Below are 17,229 nucleotides of genomic sequence, written 5' to 3'. Positions count from 1 at the left end.
TCTCCTCTGGGGAGTGATCGCCATCATTTCAATGGGTCAACAATCCTGACTTTGTCTTGCTTGTCCCTGATGGCTGGGCTAGGATGGGTGGGTGGATGAATAGATGCAATGGCACAAACTGCTAATAAATCCATCTGAGTATTTGTACTACAGTGTTATCTATAAGTTTAAAATTATTTCCAAATTAAAATTTTGTCTTTTTGTTTGTTTGTTTTTTGAGACGGAGTCTCGCTGTGTCACCCAGGCTGAAGTGCAGTGGCACAATCTCAGCTCACTGCAACCTCCGCCTCTCAGGTTCAAGTGATTCTTCTCCCTCAGCCTCCCGAGTAGCTGGGACTACAGACGCCTGCCACCGTGCCCGTCTAATTTTTGTATTTTTAGTAGAGACGGGGTTTCACCTATTGGCCAGGCTGGTCTCTAACCCCTGACCTTGTGATCCACCCACCTCGGCCTCCCAGAGTGCTGGGATTACAGGCATGAGCCCCCGCGCCCAGCCTTTGTGTTGTTTTTGTAAGGTGCACGCCTGTAGTCCCAGCTACTCAGGAGGTTGAGGCGGGAAGATTGGTTTCGCGTAGGAGGTTAAGGCTGCAATGAGCTACAATTGTGCCACTACTGCCCTCCAGCCTGGAGTATTATTTATTTATTATTATAAATAAATAAATAATAAAAAAGAAAAAGAAAATAAATAAATAGAAAATAAAGAAACTAAGTTGGTTCGGACCAGCGTTTAGGCACAAAGAAAGAAATTTTACATTGAATTTTATGTTGTAATTCTGCATATTGACGTTCAAATTTTGAAAAGCTTCTTACCATTTTCCCCGTTACTAATATTTCATATGAACTTATTTCACTTTTCAAAAAATGATTATGATGTACCCAAGGAAATGCGCCTGTTTTGAAAAACTCTCGTCTAAGAGCTCCAAGGGCAGGTTGAATGCTAAGACTTCGCTGCTTAGGGTTTTCCTACCTTTGGGCGCGTGACCGGACTACATTTCCCAAAGTACCGCGGGGCGAGGCCTAAGAGGAGAGGTGGGGTCTGAGCTCTGATTGGAGACTGCGGAGCTCCGACCTCACCGCCAAGGCGTGGCCCTCAGGCTCGCTGGGAAATGGAGGGGAAACCCCACGTGGGAGGAGGGGGCGGGGCTTGCGAGGTGACCCGTTGGAGTCACCCAGTTACTGCAGAAAAACATGGTTCTGGGAAGGCGGTAACGGGCGTGCAGCTTGGCCTCCTGGGCTTTGTCGCCCTGCAAGTCCTTGCGGCTTCCTCCTTTGCTGAATCATCCCAGGCCTTCTGCCCTTCCTCTACTACTTCCCTGGGATCCCTTAATGGATCCATCCCAATCAGCTGCCAAGGCCTCCCCTAGTCTATTACTCTGGCCTTGCAAACTACAGGCGCTCCGCAGAAATTCAGAGAGGACATTGGCAAACTCTGGCCCGTGGGAAGTCTGGTGGGGCTTCCTGGAGGAGACGGTAGGCTTCCCACGCAGATTAGTCAGGAATCAGCACCGAATGCCACTTATAGGCTGCTGTTCGATGTATAAACAGTCCTTGCAGGCATGCCACTCCCCACCTCGGACCTCTCTCTCTGCATGCCCCTAGCTGTCCCAGTGCTTGGTATGGTAGCTCCAGGCACTGCCAGAGAGACAGACATTGTCTGTCAGACCAGACAGTGGCAGCTAAAGTGATGTAGAAAGCCCTGAACCCTATGGAAAACTAGAGGAGGTGCCTCACCCAGCCTGGAGAAGGCCAGGGAGGAAAAGCAGCAGAGATCCGACTCATCTCAGGGTCCCCAGCATGACGTCACACAAGCATCTTCATTCAAAGGGCTCTCATGTGGCAGGCGATGCTGAGGACACGGAGATAGTCATGCCCTGTCCTGCCCCCCACCACACACACACCTGCAGTGTCCCTCAGCCTGGCTGATCAGGGCTGGGTCAAGTGAGGAACAAGAGGTTTGTGGATACCAAAGGGGGTCCCTAACCCCACGCGGGGTGGGGGGAAAGTCTGGTTGTTTGGGATGATGTGTTATCCAATTCTTGGGAGTGGGCGTTTACCCTGCAGAGAAAGGAGGATGGAAATCTTTGCATATACAAGAGCACAGTGTCAGGAGAGAGCACACAGAGATGAAGGTGAGGTCGACTTGCCCTGGGGAAGATCAGATTGGGAATTGCAGACTCCTCTGTATCTGGTACTATTCTGGATCAATATTGTTTTTATCCCCACAGTACAGATGGGGACAGTGAGAAGCAGCAAGGTTATATCTCACTTGGGTTTTCCCAGGAGATAACAGTTGAGATAGGATTGGAACCTGGGCCATCTGGCTCCAGAATCCAGGCAGGTAACCATGGTGTACCATACCCACATACTTTCCAGAATGGAAGCTCTGCAAGGGCGGGGACCTCTCTGGGAAATAATAGGTACTCATCGTCTGCCTAATCTGACCTCTGGTTGGCTTTAAGATGTCAAGCTGTCTGTCCCTTCCCAGGGAAACTGAAGCTCAGAATGGGTGGAATTTCTGATTGAAGGCTGGCTCCAGGCCACACCCCCGCTATCCTATCCTGCATTCCTCTGGGGCTGTAGGACTGAGAAATAACTCCTGAAGGGAAAAGGGTGGGTGATCTCCCCTCTATCCAAGCTGACAGTGATGGCTTGCTCTTCTCATGTGTGGATCCAATGGTGTCCCTTTAGGTGGTGGTGCCATGGCTGAAGGAGGGGACTGTGGTAAGGACAGACAGGGTCACATCCCCATTCCTGGGCTCCCTGACGTCAGGGTCATGCCCACAATGCCAATACTGGGGGAGGTACTAGGGTGATTTCTAAAGAGCCTCTCCTCCAAACAGAGCTGTCCACTATGCTGAGGCCCAGGCTGGCTGATTCCTGAGTGTCTTCACTGCCCCCAAGGAGTAAAGGTATGAAAAATGGTGAGGAAGGGTTGGGCAAGGTGCTCACACCTGTATTCCCAGTACTTTGGGAGGCCCAGACAGGCAGATGGCTTGAGCTCAGGAGTTCAAGGCCAGCCTGGGCAACATGGCAAAACCCGCCCTCTACAAAAATACAAAAATTAGCCAGGTGTGGTGGGGTGCACCTGTAGTCCCTGCTACTTGAGGGGCTAAGGTGGGAGGACTGCTTGAGCCCAGTTGGTTGAGGCTGCAGTGAGTCATGATTGTACCACTGCACTCAAGCCTAGCTGACAGAGTAAGACCCTGTCTCAAAAAAAGAAAAAAAAAAAGGAAGGAAGGAAGGTAGCATGTGGCTCAAGTTCAGCCATCCCCAAATGCACACTGTCCTGGCCTCACCTGAACATCCCAAGAGCCACAGAAAGTAGAAAGGATTGTGCCCATGTTCAGATGAGGAAACCGAGGCTCACAGAGGGGAAGGGCTGGGCTCCTGGACTCACTGACAGGAAGCAGAGGAGGAAAATTTGGAATTCTAAGCTTCAGGGTTGGGTGGGTCCTTAAGTCCATGTTTCAGTATATGATCTCAAGTCTGTGAAATGATATCAGGGGAAACAAATTGGCGGCACACCACTTAAACAAAGTAAACAGGCTCTTTCCTGCAGGACTTGTCAAAGCCTTTAGCTCCTTCATGTTTCCCCAATCTCTTTGAAAAGGACCAAAGCCACAGCCTGGGCGGTTGGCAGGCCCTGCGTCCCAAAGGCCAAGAGAGAGGGCACAATGGAGGTGAAGGTGTCTACAGCGTTTACACACGTGTACTCCGGGCATCTGTGCACAGGAGCAGATGACCGTGTGTACATATGCACCTGTTTCTCCATCACTCTGACATCTCAAATGACATCTGTAAAAAGCAGGCATCCAAAGGCCAGGACAGGCGTCCAAAGACCAGGGTCTGGCCCTTCCCGTCTTCCCCTGCAGGAGATAAAGTCCAAGAGTGCCTTCACTGCCCCTCAAGTCAGATTCCACAAGGATTTATTGGCACCGGACCTAGCATGCTGCCAGCCCATTCAACGGGGCTGAACCCGGAGGAGTCCCAGCACCGCAAGAGCCCTCCCAGGAGGGCCCAGCCCGGAGGCCGGGGACCGGGGAGACACTGCCATCCGTGGATAGGGAGTGAAGGGCGATCTCGGAGGAGGGTGGGCACGGCACAGGAGAAGGCCGAGTGGTGGGATGGGCGGAGAGGCGGGTAACCAGCCCCGCTAGAAGGGGAACTCGCAGACGTAGTAGAGGCGCCGCTGGCAGTCGTGGTCCCACCAGGAGCCATCGTCAGAGGCCTGCGCCACGCAGTTCTCCAGCGTGCCGCCGTTGGGCTGGTCCGGGCTGAGTGGGTGCGGCGTGGCGCTGGGCCGCGCGCCGGGCTCGGGGCGGGGTGCGCGGTGCCATGCGAAGAAGGACACGCGCTGCCCGTTTTCGAAGAGGTAGAGGCCCTCGGCGCGCCGATCGTGCACGCCCAGCCATACGGGCCAGTTGTAGGGAGCGAGCGCCGCGCGCAGGTAGCGGGTGAGCGCCTCCATCTGCTGGCGGTCCGCAGGTTGCGCCAGGCTCCCGCCCCGCGCCGTGCACCGCGCCTGCGCCGCCGCCTGCGCTTCGAAGTCGCGCGAGAGTAGGAAGCACTTGTGGCCCAGGCGCAGCCCCTTCAGGCAGCCTGCGGACCCCGCCGGGTCGAGAAGGAGGCGGGGTCATGCATTTGGAGGCGGGAAGGGGGAGGTGCTAAAACACCCGGGGTGGAGGGAGGCGGGGTCAGGACCTCGTGAGGTGGGCTGGGAGGAGGCGTGGCCAGAACCGCGGGAGCCCAGAGGCGGAGAGTCCGGTCCGCCAGGGGCGGGGCCAGGCGGTGGGGGCGGGACTGTAGGGGGCGTGGCGCTGCCCCAGTCGGGTCCGCGCGGCTCCGGGGTGCCAGCTCTGCTCCCCGCATTCAGCCTCCCGGCTCTCTAACCTCCCTGTCCCCCAGCACACCCCAGTCCTCCCGAATCCACCCTCCTGCCCCGGGCACCGAGGGCCACTTTCCCACCAGTCCCATACCTGGCCCAGATAGTCTCATTTTTTTCCATCCCGCGCGCCGCGGACTCACCCTCCAAGCGGCCGTGCTCGCGCTCGGCGCGACCCTGCGCCTCCTGCAGGGCTTGCAGGGCATCGCGGGTGTCGCCCGCCGCGTTCCGCAGCTGCCGCAGCCCCTGGGTCAGCTCGACCACGCGGGTGTCCAACGCGTGCAGACGGACGTGCAGCTGGTGCAGGCCTGCGTCAAGGCCGGCCAGGCGGCCCACTGCGGACACACAGGGATCATGCTGGAGGGGGAGCCTGGGGATGCAGCGGGGAGCCTGAGGACCTGGAGAACTGGGACCTAGGGCTCCTGAGGGCGGGGAGGGAGTGGGGTGGGACGGGATTCCTGGAAGGTAGGATCGAGTGGCACAGGCTCTTAGGAGGCATGGCCGTGGACCTGGGGCCTCTAGGGGTGTGGGGGCTCTGGGCTGGGCAATGAATAGCTGAAAGGCCACTGGGCACTGAACCAACCCTTCATTTTGCGAAAGTGATAGCAGAGGCCAGGGGTTTGGGGGTGGGGACTTCTGGTTACTCACGGATGTAAGTGACGGTGTCCTCAGGGGTGGGAGAGGGGCTGGGGCTGGAGGATGGGGTTGGCGTTGCTCCCTCCTCTTCATCTCCCTGGTCCTCCTCCATCTCCCAGTCCTCTTTGTCCTCAACAGTTCCGGGAGGATTCTCATCCCCCCTCCCAGCAGGCAGTCCCAGGGCCTCCTGCAGATGCTGAGGCAGGGGAGGGGTGGTGAGCCCCAGCTTGTCACCAAGATGCCCCACATGCCCTTTTCCAACTCTTAACTCATTCTCTGCCTCCTGAGTCCTGTCTCTGAGCCCATTACCCTCCTCCTCCGAGACTATCCCCATCGCTCCTCCTTGTCCATTTCCCTAACCTTGCAATACCCTCTCCCAGGCCCACAGTTTGCCACCCATAGCTCCCTGACACTCCAGCGCTCACCTTCAGCATCAGGGCCTCCCTCTCCCGCTCCTCCTCCTGAGCACCTCCCCAGACTCCCTCCCACTCCCTCTCGGCTCCCCGAGCCCCATGGCCAAAGCTCAAGAGCTGGGGGATCACCAAAGCCCCCAAAAGCCAGGCTGCCGGCATTAGGCTGTACTCTTGGCACCCAAGGTTCCAGATGTCTGGATGTCTGGGGTGGGGGTGGGGGTCTCTGAGAACTGCTGAGTGGCTCTGCCCTGTGTGCAGATCACTAGCCCCCAGGTTCCCGACTCTCCCAGCTTCTCTCTTCCTGTTCCTCTCCTCGTCTCTGTCTGTCCGTTGGTCTCTTCTGCTCCTCTGAGTGTGTCTCTCCCCGCCCCTCTTGGCTCCCTCGAGGCCCTGCCTCTGTGGCCGGAAACCTCCAACGTTCCAAAGCCTGGATCCCGCCTTGGGTCTCCTCACACACCCCCCTCTTTCCACTTTCCAGAGCTCGCTTCCGCCCTGCTCTTTTCCTTCTGCCGAGGCCCAAAGCTCAGATAATCAGGAAGAGGATGGAGCTGACTCTTCAAGGAATCTTGGAGAACGCAGGCCCCGTTTAGAACCAACGGAGCAGTGGAGGGATGCTGGGACCGAGCACTGCTCCCTTCTCCCCTGCCTGGTCTTTCCTGAAGAGGGAGCAGACCTCAGGGTAATAACTGAGGTTATTACCCTGGGGCCACCATTGCCCACACACCCGATGGAGGAGACGCCATGGCCTCTCCTGCCCCTAGATTGCACATCCCACCCTCCAAGCCCTTGTCTGGAGAGGCAAGTGAGTGTGTGCGGGGGCGGGGCGACACATGTGAAGAGCATGCATGTGACTGTGCACAGCCCTGGAAGATGGGGCTTGGAGATTAATTGACCACTTTACTAGAAGCCTCCTGCAGGCCGGGCCCTGGACTGGGTGATGCTGGGGGCTCCAGCTGCTCACAGACCAGTAGCCAGATAGTTCCCAGGGTGAGGGGGCTGGAGGTGGGAGGGGGTGGGGAGTCTGGAGGAGCAGTCAAGGAAGGTTTCTCCAGGAGGTGAAATCGACAGACACTGGGTTGTGTGCCTAAGGAGCCCAGAGCATTCCAAGAGCCACCTCATCCCAGCCTGGACCACTGCAGTCTCCCTGCCCTCCCCCTTCCTCCTGAGCCCCTCCAATCCCGGCTGCTTGCCACAGCCAAAGCAATCCTTCCAAACCATAAATCAGATCACATCACTCCCCACTCCCCTGCTCCCCCACCTTCCCATCATAAGCAGGAGGGAAGCCAAGCCCGGGCCTCAGTCCTCGGCACAGCCTGCCATGCTGGGGGCTGGGAAGGAAGAACCCTTTGTACCTCTGCAGCCTCATCACCCCCACTCCCCTCGCCCACCCCCAGGCTCCACCTTCCCTGGCCTCTTGGCTTGTACCCAAATACTAAGCTCATTACAACCTCAGAGCCTCTGCAGTAGCCCTTTCCTCCTTCTAGAAGATTCTTTCCCCAGCTCCTCATCATCGAGATCTCAGCTCCAAGATGCCTTCCCCAACCACCTTCTCTGTCCCACAAGTTACTTTATTAAAATGCCCCATTTCATCTTTTTGGTATAATCAAGACTGGCACGATCTGTTTGTTTACATCTATCCCCTGCCAAAGAAGGCAGGGGTTTTTATGCACTGCTGGATTCCCTAGCACCAGGCCTACCGAGCACATAGTAGGTGCACAATCGGCCTGTTGAGTGGGTGAGAGAGTAGCTGTTCCTGGTGGGGTCAAAGGCCTGGAGGCTTCACCTTTTTGGTTTGGCGGCACCCAAGTTCCCAGGGTCGTGGTGGCAGCGTGGGTGGAAGTGCTGAGGGCAATGGGAGAGGGGTTTGGAGGTGAGGAAGTACGGCGCCACTCCATGCCCCTCTATGCCAGGCCCATGAGTCACACAGGGCTTTTCCAGCACAGGCCTGGCCGGTGGTGCCAACAAGCATGGAGCACAGCAGCCAGGGATCACTGGGCCTGCTCTTCAAAGGAGGAGACCGAGGCTCTGAAGCAGCATGGCCTGCTGGAGGTCACCAGTGTGGCGGCAGCTAGCCAAGGTTTCTGGCTCCAAGAGCAGGGCATCTGCCCTCCGCTGCCGGGAGCCCCAGGAGGGGCCTTGGAAAACAATGCCTCCAGCCTTCTGTTTTCCAAGAAAGCCTGGTACATTGAGGACACGGTGACCTTGGGCAGGCTGCTCCCTGCCTCAGAGCCTGGGCCTCTCAGGTGCCCACCAGGGACCTGGGCCCCTCACCAGGAGCTACAGACCTCAAGAAATCATGCATATGTGGGGAAAGGCCTTGTAAACTGCAGGGGTGCACAGCCTCTCTGACTGCTGGAGCCAACACCGGCAGCTGTTCTCTCCCCGGGCTCAGCTGCTCACCACCTGGGCTAGTGGGTGTGCATCGAGATAGAGGCCTCCCCAGGCTGGGCAGGCACCTCCTCCATCTCATACTGGGGTACCCCAGAGAGCCTGCAGCTGGAGGGGAACCCAGAGGCTGCTTAGAACTGCCTCTTGCAGGCTCTGGAGGTGCTGTTGGAGCCGGAGAATGGGGAAGCCTGGGCTAAGGAGCCACTCACCACTCACTGCTGCCCTGTGGGATCTGCCTTTGTGGGTGCATCCCAGGCATGAATTAGCTGTCTGCACACAGCTGGCTGCTTATGCGTGCCTACACACACGCGTGCAAGCTCTGAGGAGATGGCTGGGTGTGTCTGTGTGTGAGGATCAAGGATATGCAACTGTGAGGGGATATGCCCAACAGTGCACAATAGCAATTGAGCGAGGACTCTGGAGCCAACCTACCCGTTCCTGATCCTCGTTACCACCTCCTTATAGCTAGATGACCTTGGGCAAGTTATTTCGCCTCTCTGTGCCTTGCTTCCCCCGCTGGAAAATGGGGATGGTGAAAGTCTCTGAGCCTGGCACACAGAAAATGCTCCAGGAATGTCAGCAGTAACTATCCTGGAGGGGAAGGATGGCACGGAGTTAGGCATGTAAACGGGTGAGTGCCAACCAGTGCAATGGACGGCACAGTGGGTGGGTGTGATGGGAAGGCGTGCACACGTCTCTACAGTGCTGTAACTCCGTTTTGGTGTTGAGAGATCTGGGCATGCATACCCGGGTGAACGCCTGCGTGCGTGTGTGTGTGTGTGTGTGTGTGTGTGTGGTGGTGGTGGGCAAATGTGTGCATGTGCTTATGTGCTGTGTGTGTGCCCAGGCGCAGGGGTGTGACACACAACTGCATGTAGCTGGGTGTGTTTGTGGCTGTGTACCCCAGGTGCACTGTGTCTGGGCTTGCGTGCACTGGAGAGTGTGTGCATGTGGGGATGTCTGCAGGTGCTGTTCAGCTGGTGACTATGCACCTGTGCCTTGGGGTAATGTGGTCTGGCCCAGGTATGTCCACGTGTGCCCGGCTCCAGTGCTTAGATGGAAAGGGTGTGTGTGTGGAGGGGTGGGGAATAGGGTAGGAATTTATAACCTTCACACTTCAATTTGGGGGTATAGAGTCTGGCAGCAAATATTTATTGTGCCCCACTGTGTGCAGGGGAGTGAAGAGCTCTCTGGGAGGGGGTAGTCCTGAGGTGTGTGTGGGGCACACTTGGGGGGCAAGATCCCTTATTTGGGATATGGGAGCAAACAGTGGAGTCAGGATTTGGGGACTCGGAGGTGAAGAGGAATGGTGGGGGAGGGCAAGGGTAGGGGGCGGAGCCGGCGTTGGTGGGGGGGGATGGGCGAGGTTTGGGGGCGCGGGGAGGGGCGATGTCTCCTCCGCCGCCTCCCGGAGGGAGGGGAGAGGGCGGAGGGAGGGGAGGGAGGGAGGGAGAGAGGGAGGGAGAGAGAAACAGGGTGAGGGAGAGACAGCGAGAGCGAGAGAGCGAGAAGGGTGGCAGAGGAGGCGCGGAGCGGGCGGCGGCGGCGGCGGCGGCGGCGGCCCGAGGAAGAGGAGGAGGAAGAGCAGGCGGAGACGCGGCGCCCAGAGCCGGCCGGACCGAGCCGGGGGCGGGCGAGGAGGGGCGCGGCGGCCGCGGCGGAAGGGGGGTGCTCTGCGGATGGCCAGGCCCGGCCCGCGGGGGGGGTGAGGTCCTCGGCCCTCCCGCCCTCCCCCCCGGCCCCCGCCCGCCCCCTCCCCGGGCCCGCTCGCCCTCCGGGGCGGTGGGGCATGGCCTGAGGGTCCCCCGTCTCCGGGGGGGTGGGGGGTGGGGGGAGGGGGGAGGGGCCGCGGGCGCCGCCGACCGGGACTCAGCAGCCCCGCCAGGCAGGTAAGGGGGTCGAGAACCTGGGGGTTGGGGGAGCTACGGGGCCGGGGCCGCGGGAAGGGGCGGGGGCGCCCGGGATGTCCTTGGCCTGGCGCCGGGCTCCGGGCCTGGGTGTGCGGCTGGGGGTGCGGGTGAGGTGGGGAGCGTTGCCCTGGGTGACGCCAAATTGGGTTACGCCCCGGTCCCCGGTGCCCCGTCCCAGATCGCATCCTTGATGGGAGGCGCGTCCCCCATCCCCAGACAGCAGAACCCCTATCCCGAACCCGCCTTCCGGCTCTCAGGGGCCAAGGGCTCAGTCCCGGTACCCGCCTCCCCGCCCAGCCCGGCCACTCCCCCGCCTCATCCTGGCGCACCTGGGCCCCTTCGCCAGGTCATTCTGGTTCCCCTTCTCCTCCAGGGAGGGTCTAGGCCCGGGCCTCCTCCGCCCCCTTCGACCCCTCCAGCTCCCGCTTCCCCTTCCAGGCTCCTCCATTCCCTTCCCACCTCCTGCCGCAGCTCCCCGCGTCCCCTCCTGGTCTCCAGTCCCTACACCACCGGCCGGCGCGCCCCCTCGGCTCCCGCCCCCGACTCCTGCTCCCCGGAGACCCCCGCCCCTCTCCCCGGCCCGGGCTCTCCCCCACCAGTTTCCCAGCTTCGGCCCTGGCTCTCTCTCCCCGCCCCTCTCCGCCTCCCTCCGCCTCCATTCATTCTCCCGAGCCCCGCTCTCGGCCACGCCAGCCGCCCCCTGTTCCCCCGCAGCCTCCCAGGGCACCCCCTCTCTCCCGTCCTCCGCCCCCCCCTCGCCGATTCCTCAGCCCGTCTTGGTACCAGCTGCGTGCCAGCTATTCTTAGCCGCGGAGCGTTTGATTCATGCCGCCCCGGCGGAGCGTGCCCGCTCCCTCCCGCGAGCCCTGAGGGGGAGGGGCCGGAGCCGGCCCGGGGGCTGGGGCAGCCTTGCGCGCTGGGGGCCTCGGCCAGCTTTTCTTGCCTCCCACTGGCCACCCCCTCCTAGCGGGGTTGAGGCTGGGGGTCAGCCAGGGTCAGCCGAGGGGGAGTGGCTGCAGGCCCCAGATCGAGAGGTGGGCTGTGCGGTGGGGTGAGGAGGAGGAAGCCAGGGTCTCCGCAGGGACGAGGTGGGGCGGCGCGGCTGGGTACCTGGAGGGGGAGGGGGCTTCGTAGCGCTGCCGCGCGTGGGGGAGGGGTCCGCCGGCCCTGGGTTAGAGGCGCGCTCGCCCACAGCTCCTGGAACTCTCTTCCCCCCCACACATTTCGTCTTTGCTTCCCCAACCCCCCAGCCCATCCCCACTCCCCCAAAGTCAGCAGTACCCTCCACTGCTTCCCATCTCCATGGCAACGGTGCAGGAACCGGGCCTGGTGTGGGGGGGAGGGACCAGACCAGACATTCTGGTTTCCGGTGCTGGGGTGGGAGTTGGGGGAGAACAGTAGGGAGGCGGATCCCATTTGGAAGGGGCCCACCCTCATAAGGCCACCTCACGGGAGAACAGCAAGGATCCAGAAATGACCCCCACCCTCCTCTCACTTCTTAATCTCCCTCCTAATACCCCGGTCCTCAGAGTGGAGCCCCTAGTACCCAGCAAAGCCAGCCTACCCCCCCTGCAGTCCTAGGAAAGAGCTACAGGTCATGTGCAGCCACCCATATGTACCAGAGCACCATACCACTGCCACCAGGACAGTGCTCCCCGGCCAACCTCCCCACCCACCCACACACCTCCAGATGCCCCAACCTCCAAAGGCCACTTCTTATGGTTCCCTTGGGGACACCCCGGGCCAGATGCTCTGCCCGTGACACCCCATCTCAGTGCCCCTTGCTCCCGTGTGACAACCAATTCCCCAGCACTACTCTGCATGCCACACGTTGTCAGCCACACTGAAGTGAAGTCACCAGCTCCACCCGCTCCAGGCTCACCACGCCTCCATCTCCCCTTACTACATCTCAGCCTCAGCTTCTCCCCAACACCGCCCCCCCCAACCAACGCCCTGGGTGAGGGGCCAGGCTGGGGCCAGGAGGGCAGGATGCCTGTCAGTTTGTCCACCTGTCTGTCCTTAGCTAATTTTAGCTGCATTTTCTGTGGCCTGGCAAAGTGGGCCAGTAGCTCCCGTGGTGATTCTGCGGTTTCTGGGACACGGCCACGCTGGGTCACCAGCAAAGTGGGGCGCAGGGGGGGTGGGGGGCTGCAAGCAGGGCCAAGGGCAGGGAAGGAGACACATGCCAGAAGCATGTCAGGGATGGGGGTGTGTGCTTGCCAGCGTGGGAGGAGGCGGCAAGGGAGGCCCTGCAGGCAGAGGGTGTGCCCAGCCTCCTTTCTGTCCGCCTTGGGCAGTAGGGGGAGGCTGCCCTTGACCACTTGACCACTGAGTAGCACCCCTGGGCTCCAGGGGGTCCCAATCTCCTAGTCTGATGCCCGCCCTTGGCCCTCGCAGCCGCCTGTGATGCTGCCGTCCCCCGTCGCCCCGTGGCCCCACGATGACCCACAGCCCCGCGACAAGCGAGGACGAGGAACGCCACAGTGCCAGCGAGTGTCCCGAGGGGGGCTCAGAGTCCGACAGCTCCCCAGACGGGCCAGGTCAAGGCCCCCGGGGGACCCGGGGCCGGGGCAGTGGGGCACCTGGTAGCCTGGCCTCTGTCAGAGGCCTTCAGGGCCGCTCAATGTCAGTCCCAGACGACGCCCACTTCAGCATGATGGTCTTCAGGATTGGCATCCCAGACCTGCACCAGACAGTGAGTGCCTGCTCACTGGCTGGCGGCAGAGGGGGGACGGGGGAGCTGGGGGTACAGGGCCCCAACTGACACGGGGAGGCCACTGGTGCTGGGTATCCCCGGAGGAATCACCCCCACGCCCAGCTCCCAGCTCCCTTCCCAATCCACCTGAGGCTCCTCTCTGGCCCCTGACCCACCCTATCCCCTGTCTCCTCCCCCACCAGAAATGCCTGCGCTTCAACCCTGATGCCACCATCTGGACGGCCAAGCAGCAGGTGCTCTGTGCCCTGAGCGAGAGCCTGCAGGATGTGCTCAACTATGGCCTGTTCCAGCCGGCCACCTCCGGCCGTGACGCCAACTTCCTGGAGGAGGAGAGGCTGCTTCGGGAGTACCCCCAGTCTTTTGAGAAGGGGGTCCCCTACCTGGAGGTGAGGCTTCCCCAACTCCTCCACTGACAAGAGAAGGCACGCCCTGAAATACATCTGTCTACCACCCACTTTTTAACACACTTGAAACCTTAACGAGGGGGCACCCAGTGTGCTAGTCCAGACCTAAGCAGCACAGGGAACTCAGAGAGGCCTGAGTGCAAATTACCATCTGTTCCACTTCTGACTAGCCAAGTGGCCTTGAGCAATTCACTCTGTGCCCTGAGCTTCTGCTGGCCCGTCAAATTGGGGGAGGATTCCCGATTACAGGAGGCACTCTAGAACATTCCCTGTGGGGTCCAGACTCCCCCTCCTTCAAGGCAGGGGTTGCAGCGCACCTATATCATGATGCCCAGCACTCTCGGAAAAGCCACTGCCTCCCCTCTGCCCAATAAACCAAGGTTCCAGGGCTGTTTCCACTCCTACCCTGAGCTCCCCCCGCCACTGGGGAATTAGAGGGGGATCAGACCTTCCCCCTACTCCAAGCCTCCTCCCCAGGCCCCTGATTCCAAGTCTCTGTGTCTCTCCCACTACCCTACCCCTGACCTCAGTTCCGATACAAGACCCGAGTTTACAAACAGACCAACCTGGATGAGAAGCAGCTGGCCAAATTGCACACGAAGGTGAGAGAACCCTGCTGGCATCTGTCCCTTGTAGACCCTACCACCGGAGCCCCCTGCCCAAACACCTTCTCTGCCCACCTCTTGCCAACAGACTCCACATTCCTCAAGCCCGCTATTCCTCTGGCAGTCCGCTCCACCCCTGACTTAACTTGGGATGCGGTACCACATTTGAGACAACCCCAAATACCCTCATCCCCATCACAGCCCCTTCTTACTTTCCTCTTTTGTCCCTCATCCCTCTGCCTGGGGTCGCATCATTCCCACCTGGCCTCCTTTGAGTCCCCTTTCTCTTCCCCTGACTCTCTCCACATTCAGCCAAGGCCTCTTTGCTTTCCCGCCTCGGCCTAGGACCCTGATATTGAAGGTCCTTCTGCCTAGAGGCTATCTCACAGACAGGCTGCAGTTCCCCCACCCTCATAGCCTGAACCTCTGCGAAATCCAAGCATTACCCCCCACCTTTTCCAGCCACATCTATCCTGGTACCTTGCCCTCTAGTCCTCAGCCCCTATCTCCCCTGTGTCTCTGATGGTGAGAGCTGGGAGGAAATCAGGGAACTGCTTTGGTCAGAAGTGAAGGATTCTTGATGCTTGAGAAGGAAAACCTCCCAATCCCTCCTTGTCTGCCCTCTCCCGCCCACAGCATGCATTGAACTCTTTCCTCCCCGAAATGTTCCATCCCTCCAGACTTGCACCATCCACGTTGGGAGCTACTGGCCAAGTGTGGCTCCTGAGAGCTTTCAGTGTGGTTGGTCCCAACTAAGAAGCGCTGTGAGTGTGAAATACACACTGGGTTTCAAAAACTTAGTATCAAAAAAAGAAAAGTTAAATAATCTCATTAGTAATTTTTATCTCAATTGTCTGTTGAAACAATAACATTGTGGCTATGTCAGTTAAAGAATATATATCATTAAAATGAATTTCAACACGATTAACAGTTCACCCCCACCCTGCTTTCTTTTTTTTTTTTATTTTTTATTTTGACAGGATCTTGCTCTGTCCCCTGGGCTCCAGTGCGGTAGTGCAATCATGGCTCACTGCAGCCTCAACCTTTCAGGGTTCAAAGGATCCTTCCAGCTCAGCCTCCCGAGTAGCTAGGACTACAGGCGTGTGCCACCACACCTGGCTAGTTTTTTGCATTTTTTGTAGAGACTGGGAGGAGGGGTCTCACTTTGTTGCTCAGGCTGGTCTCAAACTCCTGGGCCCAAGTGATCCGCCGGCCTCGGCCTCCCAAAGGGCTGGGTGCTTTCTCTGTAAAGGAGGCTGCTAGACAGTTTTTAATGGTGTACATGACACCACGTGTATTTTCACTGGACGGCCTTGCTCAAGGACCCTGCTTCTCCTCCCTGCTCCTGACTGTCCTGTCTTCTCTCTTTTTGCCCGTGGCTCAGACGGGGTTGAAGAAGTTCCTGGAGTATGTGCAGCTCGGGACATCTGACAAGGTGGCGCGGCTGCTGGACAAGGGGCTGGACCCCAATTACCATGACTCAGATTCGGGAGGTAGGGAGGGCACACAGCAGGAGGACCTTGGGGCCAGGTCAGGGCTGGGGAGCAGGGCTGCCATCTGCATTCAGATCCATTCCTGACTGATCCAACTCTCTGTGGTTTCCCTGGGGACACCCCAGGCCGGATGCTCTGCCCGTGACACCCCCATCTCCGTGTTCCTTGTTTGGGTGTCTCCCAAACATGCCACCGTCCCGAGGGGCAGGCTGCAGGGCCAGAGGCTGTGGGGTGGAGAGCTCCAGAGCCTAGAAAATGGGCAGGGATGGAGGAGAGAACGGGCTCCGTGTGACCAGCTTTTCCTGCCCTGCAGAGACCCCTTTGACACTGGCGGCCCAGACCGAAGGCTCCGTAGAGGTGATTCGAACCCTGTGCCTGGGTGGAGCCCACATTGACTTCCGGGCCCGGGATGGCATGACAGCGCTGCATAAGGCCGCCTGTGCCCGACACTGCCTGGCACTCACGGTGAGGCTGTGGGGTACCCCGCCCCGGTCCTGGGGCTCTCTCCTTTTCCCTTTGTTCTTTCTCAAACCTGGGTTCTTTGGTTTCTGTTAAAAATAGGCCCTCTCATGTCCCCAGTACAAAGCCCCTTTCCATAGACTGACAGGCAGCTCCTATTGTCACTGTTGTCAGGCCCCCTGGGTGCACCCACCTGGGCTACAGCTGACATTACGCATTCCCCAGGCACAGCCTCCTCCCCTAAACACCCCGAATGTCTCCATCCCCAGTGACCCAGCTCAATACCAAACCTGCCTCTGTCTCCCCAAGGTGTAAACCCTTCTCCTTCCTTAGACTATGAAGTGAGCTCCCTGCTATGCCTCCAGGTAGAGCCCCTCCGCATATACCCTGAAAGGAGCCCTCCAGCTACCTTTCCAAACCCAGCCCTGCACCAGCTCCACTCCGTCCTCTCTCACATCCAAATACAGCCCCTTCCCCACGTACACAGCCTCAAATGCACTTTCCCAAATAGACAAACCCATACACCCACAAAATACATACACAGCGTCAGCTGCACAGTCTAATTTTAAAATACTCTTCTTCTCCCCCTGCCCCCGCCAGGACACTTGATTCCTCTTCATACACAGGTCAGGATGGGCTGCCCCCAAAAACAGCCATTGAGAAGCACCCCAATGCACAGATGCTCCAGCTAAACAGCCCCTCCCTTCTCTCCCTCAAATTCTTTCCTGAAGAGCCCCTAATGCAGTCAGACACCAGCCACAAGGAGCTGCAGTATACCCCTAGAATTAGCAGACCCTCTTCATGTACCCCCCCATTCCCACTCACCCCCAAACCCCCATCCTGCTCATGCACACCCCTCCCAGCCCCCAGACCTATTCAAGCCAGTAGCCACTGGCCACCTGGGGCTGTTTAAATTTAAATTAATTAGAATGAAGTAAAAAAGTTTCAGTTCCTGAGGCTCACTAGCCACATTCAAGTGCTCAGGGCCCACTCGTGGCCACCACATAGGGCGGGGAGCTGTGCACCATCCCCATGATGGCGGAACGTTCTGTTGGACAGCTCTGCTCCAGGCTGTCCTCACACAAGGTTGCTGCCAACATTTTCTCCTATTAATGCTCATTATCGCCAGCCTTCCACACCCGGAGCTGTCCTTCAAGTGGGGGCAGGAAGTGGCCTCCAGCCCCAAGGAGGCTGACCTGATCCTTGCCCTTTCCCAAGCTTATTTATCTGTCCCCTGGCTTCCTGCTGTGCCCCTTCTTTGAGATCCTGGACCTAATAACACCTCCCACTTGGCCAGGGACCCTCCTGCATCCAGACTCTGTC

The 17,229-nt window shown here is 59.1% G+C and overlaps 2 protein-coding genes across 9 annotated transcripts in view; one reads left to right on the top strand and one right to left on the bottom strand.

Annotated features, from left to right (window-relative positions):
* Positions 1-3,909: 3,909 nt before the first annotated feature.
* CLEC11A (C-type lectin domain containing 11A) lies at positions 3,910-6,256 on the bottom strand. Of its 2 annotated transcripts, none has more exons than XM_035286742.3 (4): positions 5,944-6,256; positions 5,531-5,714; positions 4,977-5,217; positions 3,910-4,599 (listed from the first exon to the last, which is right to left on the bottom strand). In XM_035286742.3, exons 1-4 carry the CDS (start codon positions 6,088-6,090, stop codon positions 4,221-4,223), a joined length of 951 nt encoding a protein of 316 aa, XP_035142633.2. In that variant the 5' UTR covers positions 6,091-6,256; the 3' UTR covers positions 3,910-4,220. The 2 variants fall into 2 exon arrangements, with proteins under 2 accessions (XP_035142633.2, XP_035142632.2); XM_035286741.3 differs by having other exon boundaries at positions 5,026-5,217.
* Positions 6,257-9,801: 3,545 nt separating this feature from the next.
* SHANK1 (SH3 and multiple ankyrin repeat domains 1) overlaps positions 9,802-17,229 on the top strand; it is a 59,677-nt gene continuing 52,249 nt past the window's right edge. For 6 of the 7 annotated variants that reach the window (XR_008478708.2, XM_078359531.1, XM_035286730.3 and 3 more), the window contains exons 1-5: positions 12,629-12,924; positions 13,128-13,331; positions 13,880-13,951; positions 15,339-15,447; positions 15,761-15,912. Coding sequence is in view for 6 of the 7 variants with exons in the window: in XM_078359531.1 (XP_078215657.1) it covers positions 12,670-12,924; positions 13,128-13,331; positions 13,880-13,951; positions 15,339-15,447; positions 15,761-15,912 (792 nt within the window). In the remaining variant the exon portion in view is untranslated. Of the gene's footprint in view, positions 10,209-12,626; positions 12,925-13,127; positions 13,332-13,879; positions 13,952-15,338; positions 15,448-15,760; positions 15,913-17,229 lie in introns of those variants that run through there. The other variant, XM_035286729.3, reaches the window with a different exon arrangement.

This window comes from Callithrix jacchus, chromosome 22 (genome assembly GCF_049354715.1).
Source record: "Callithrix jacchus isolate 240 chromosome 22, calJac240_pri, whole genome shotgun sequence".
Classification (NCBI taxonomy): domain Eukaryota; kingdom Metazoa; phylum Chordata; class Mammalia; order Primates; family Cebidae; genus Callithrix; species Callithrix jacchus.
Note: the sequence above shows the minus strand (reverse complement) of the source record. Positions and strands in the feature narration are given on the sequence as shown.

What these genes read in the sequence shown, in the direction of transcription:
- CLEC11A (XM_035286741.3), bottom strand. Translation starts at nt 6,090, where the DNA reads ATGCCGGCAGCCTGGCTTTTGGGGGCTTTGGTGATCCCCCAGCTCTTG. An exon ending in GGACACCGTCACTTACATCC is followed by an intron (nt 5,218 to 5,530) that starts GTGAGTAACCAG and finishes GTGTGTCCGCAG; the next exon opens with TGGGCCGCCTGGCCGGCCTT. An exon ending in CGAGCACGGCCGCTTGGAGG is followed by an intron (nt 4,600 to 5,025) that starts GTGAGTCCGCGG and finishes CGGGGTCCGCAG; the next exon opens with GCTGCCTGAAGGGGCTGCGC.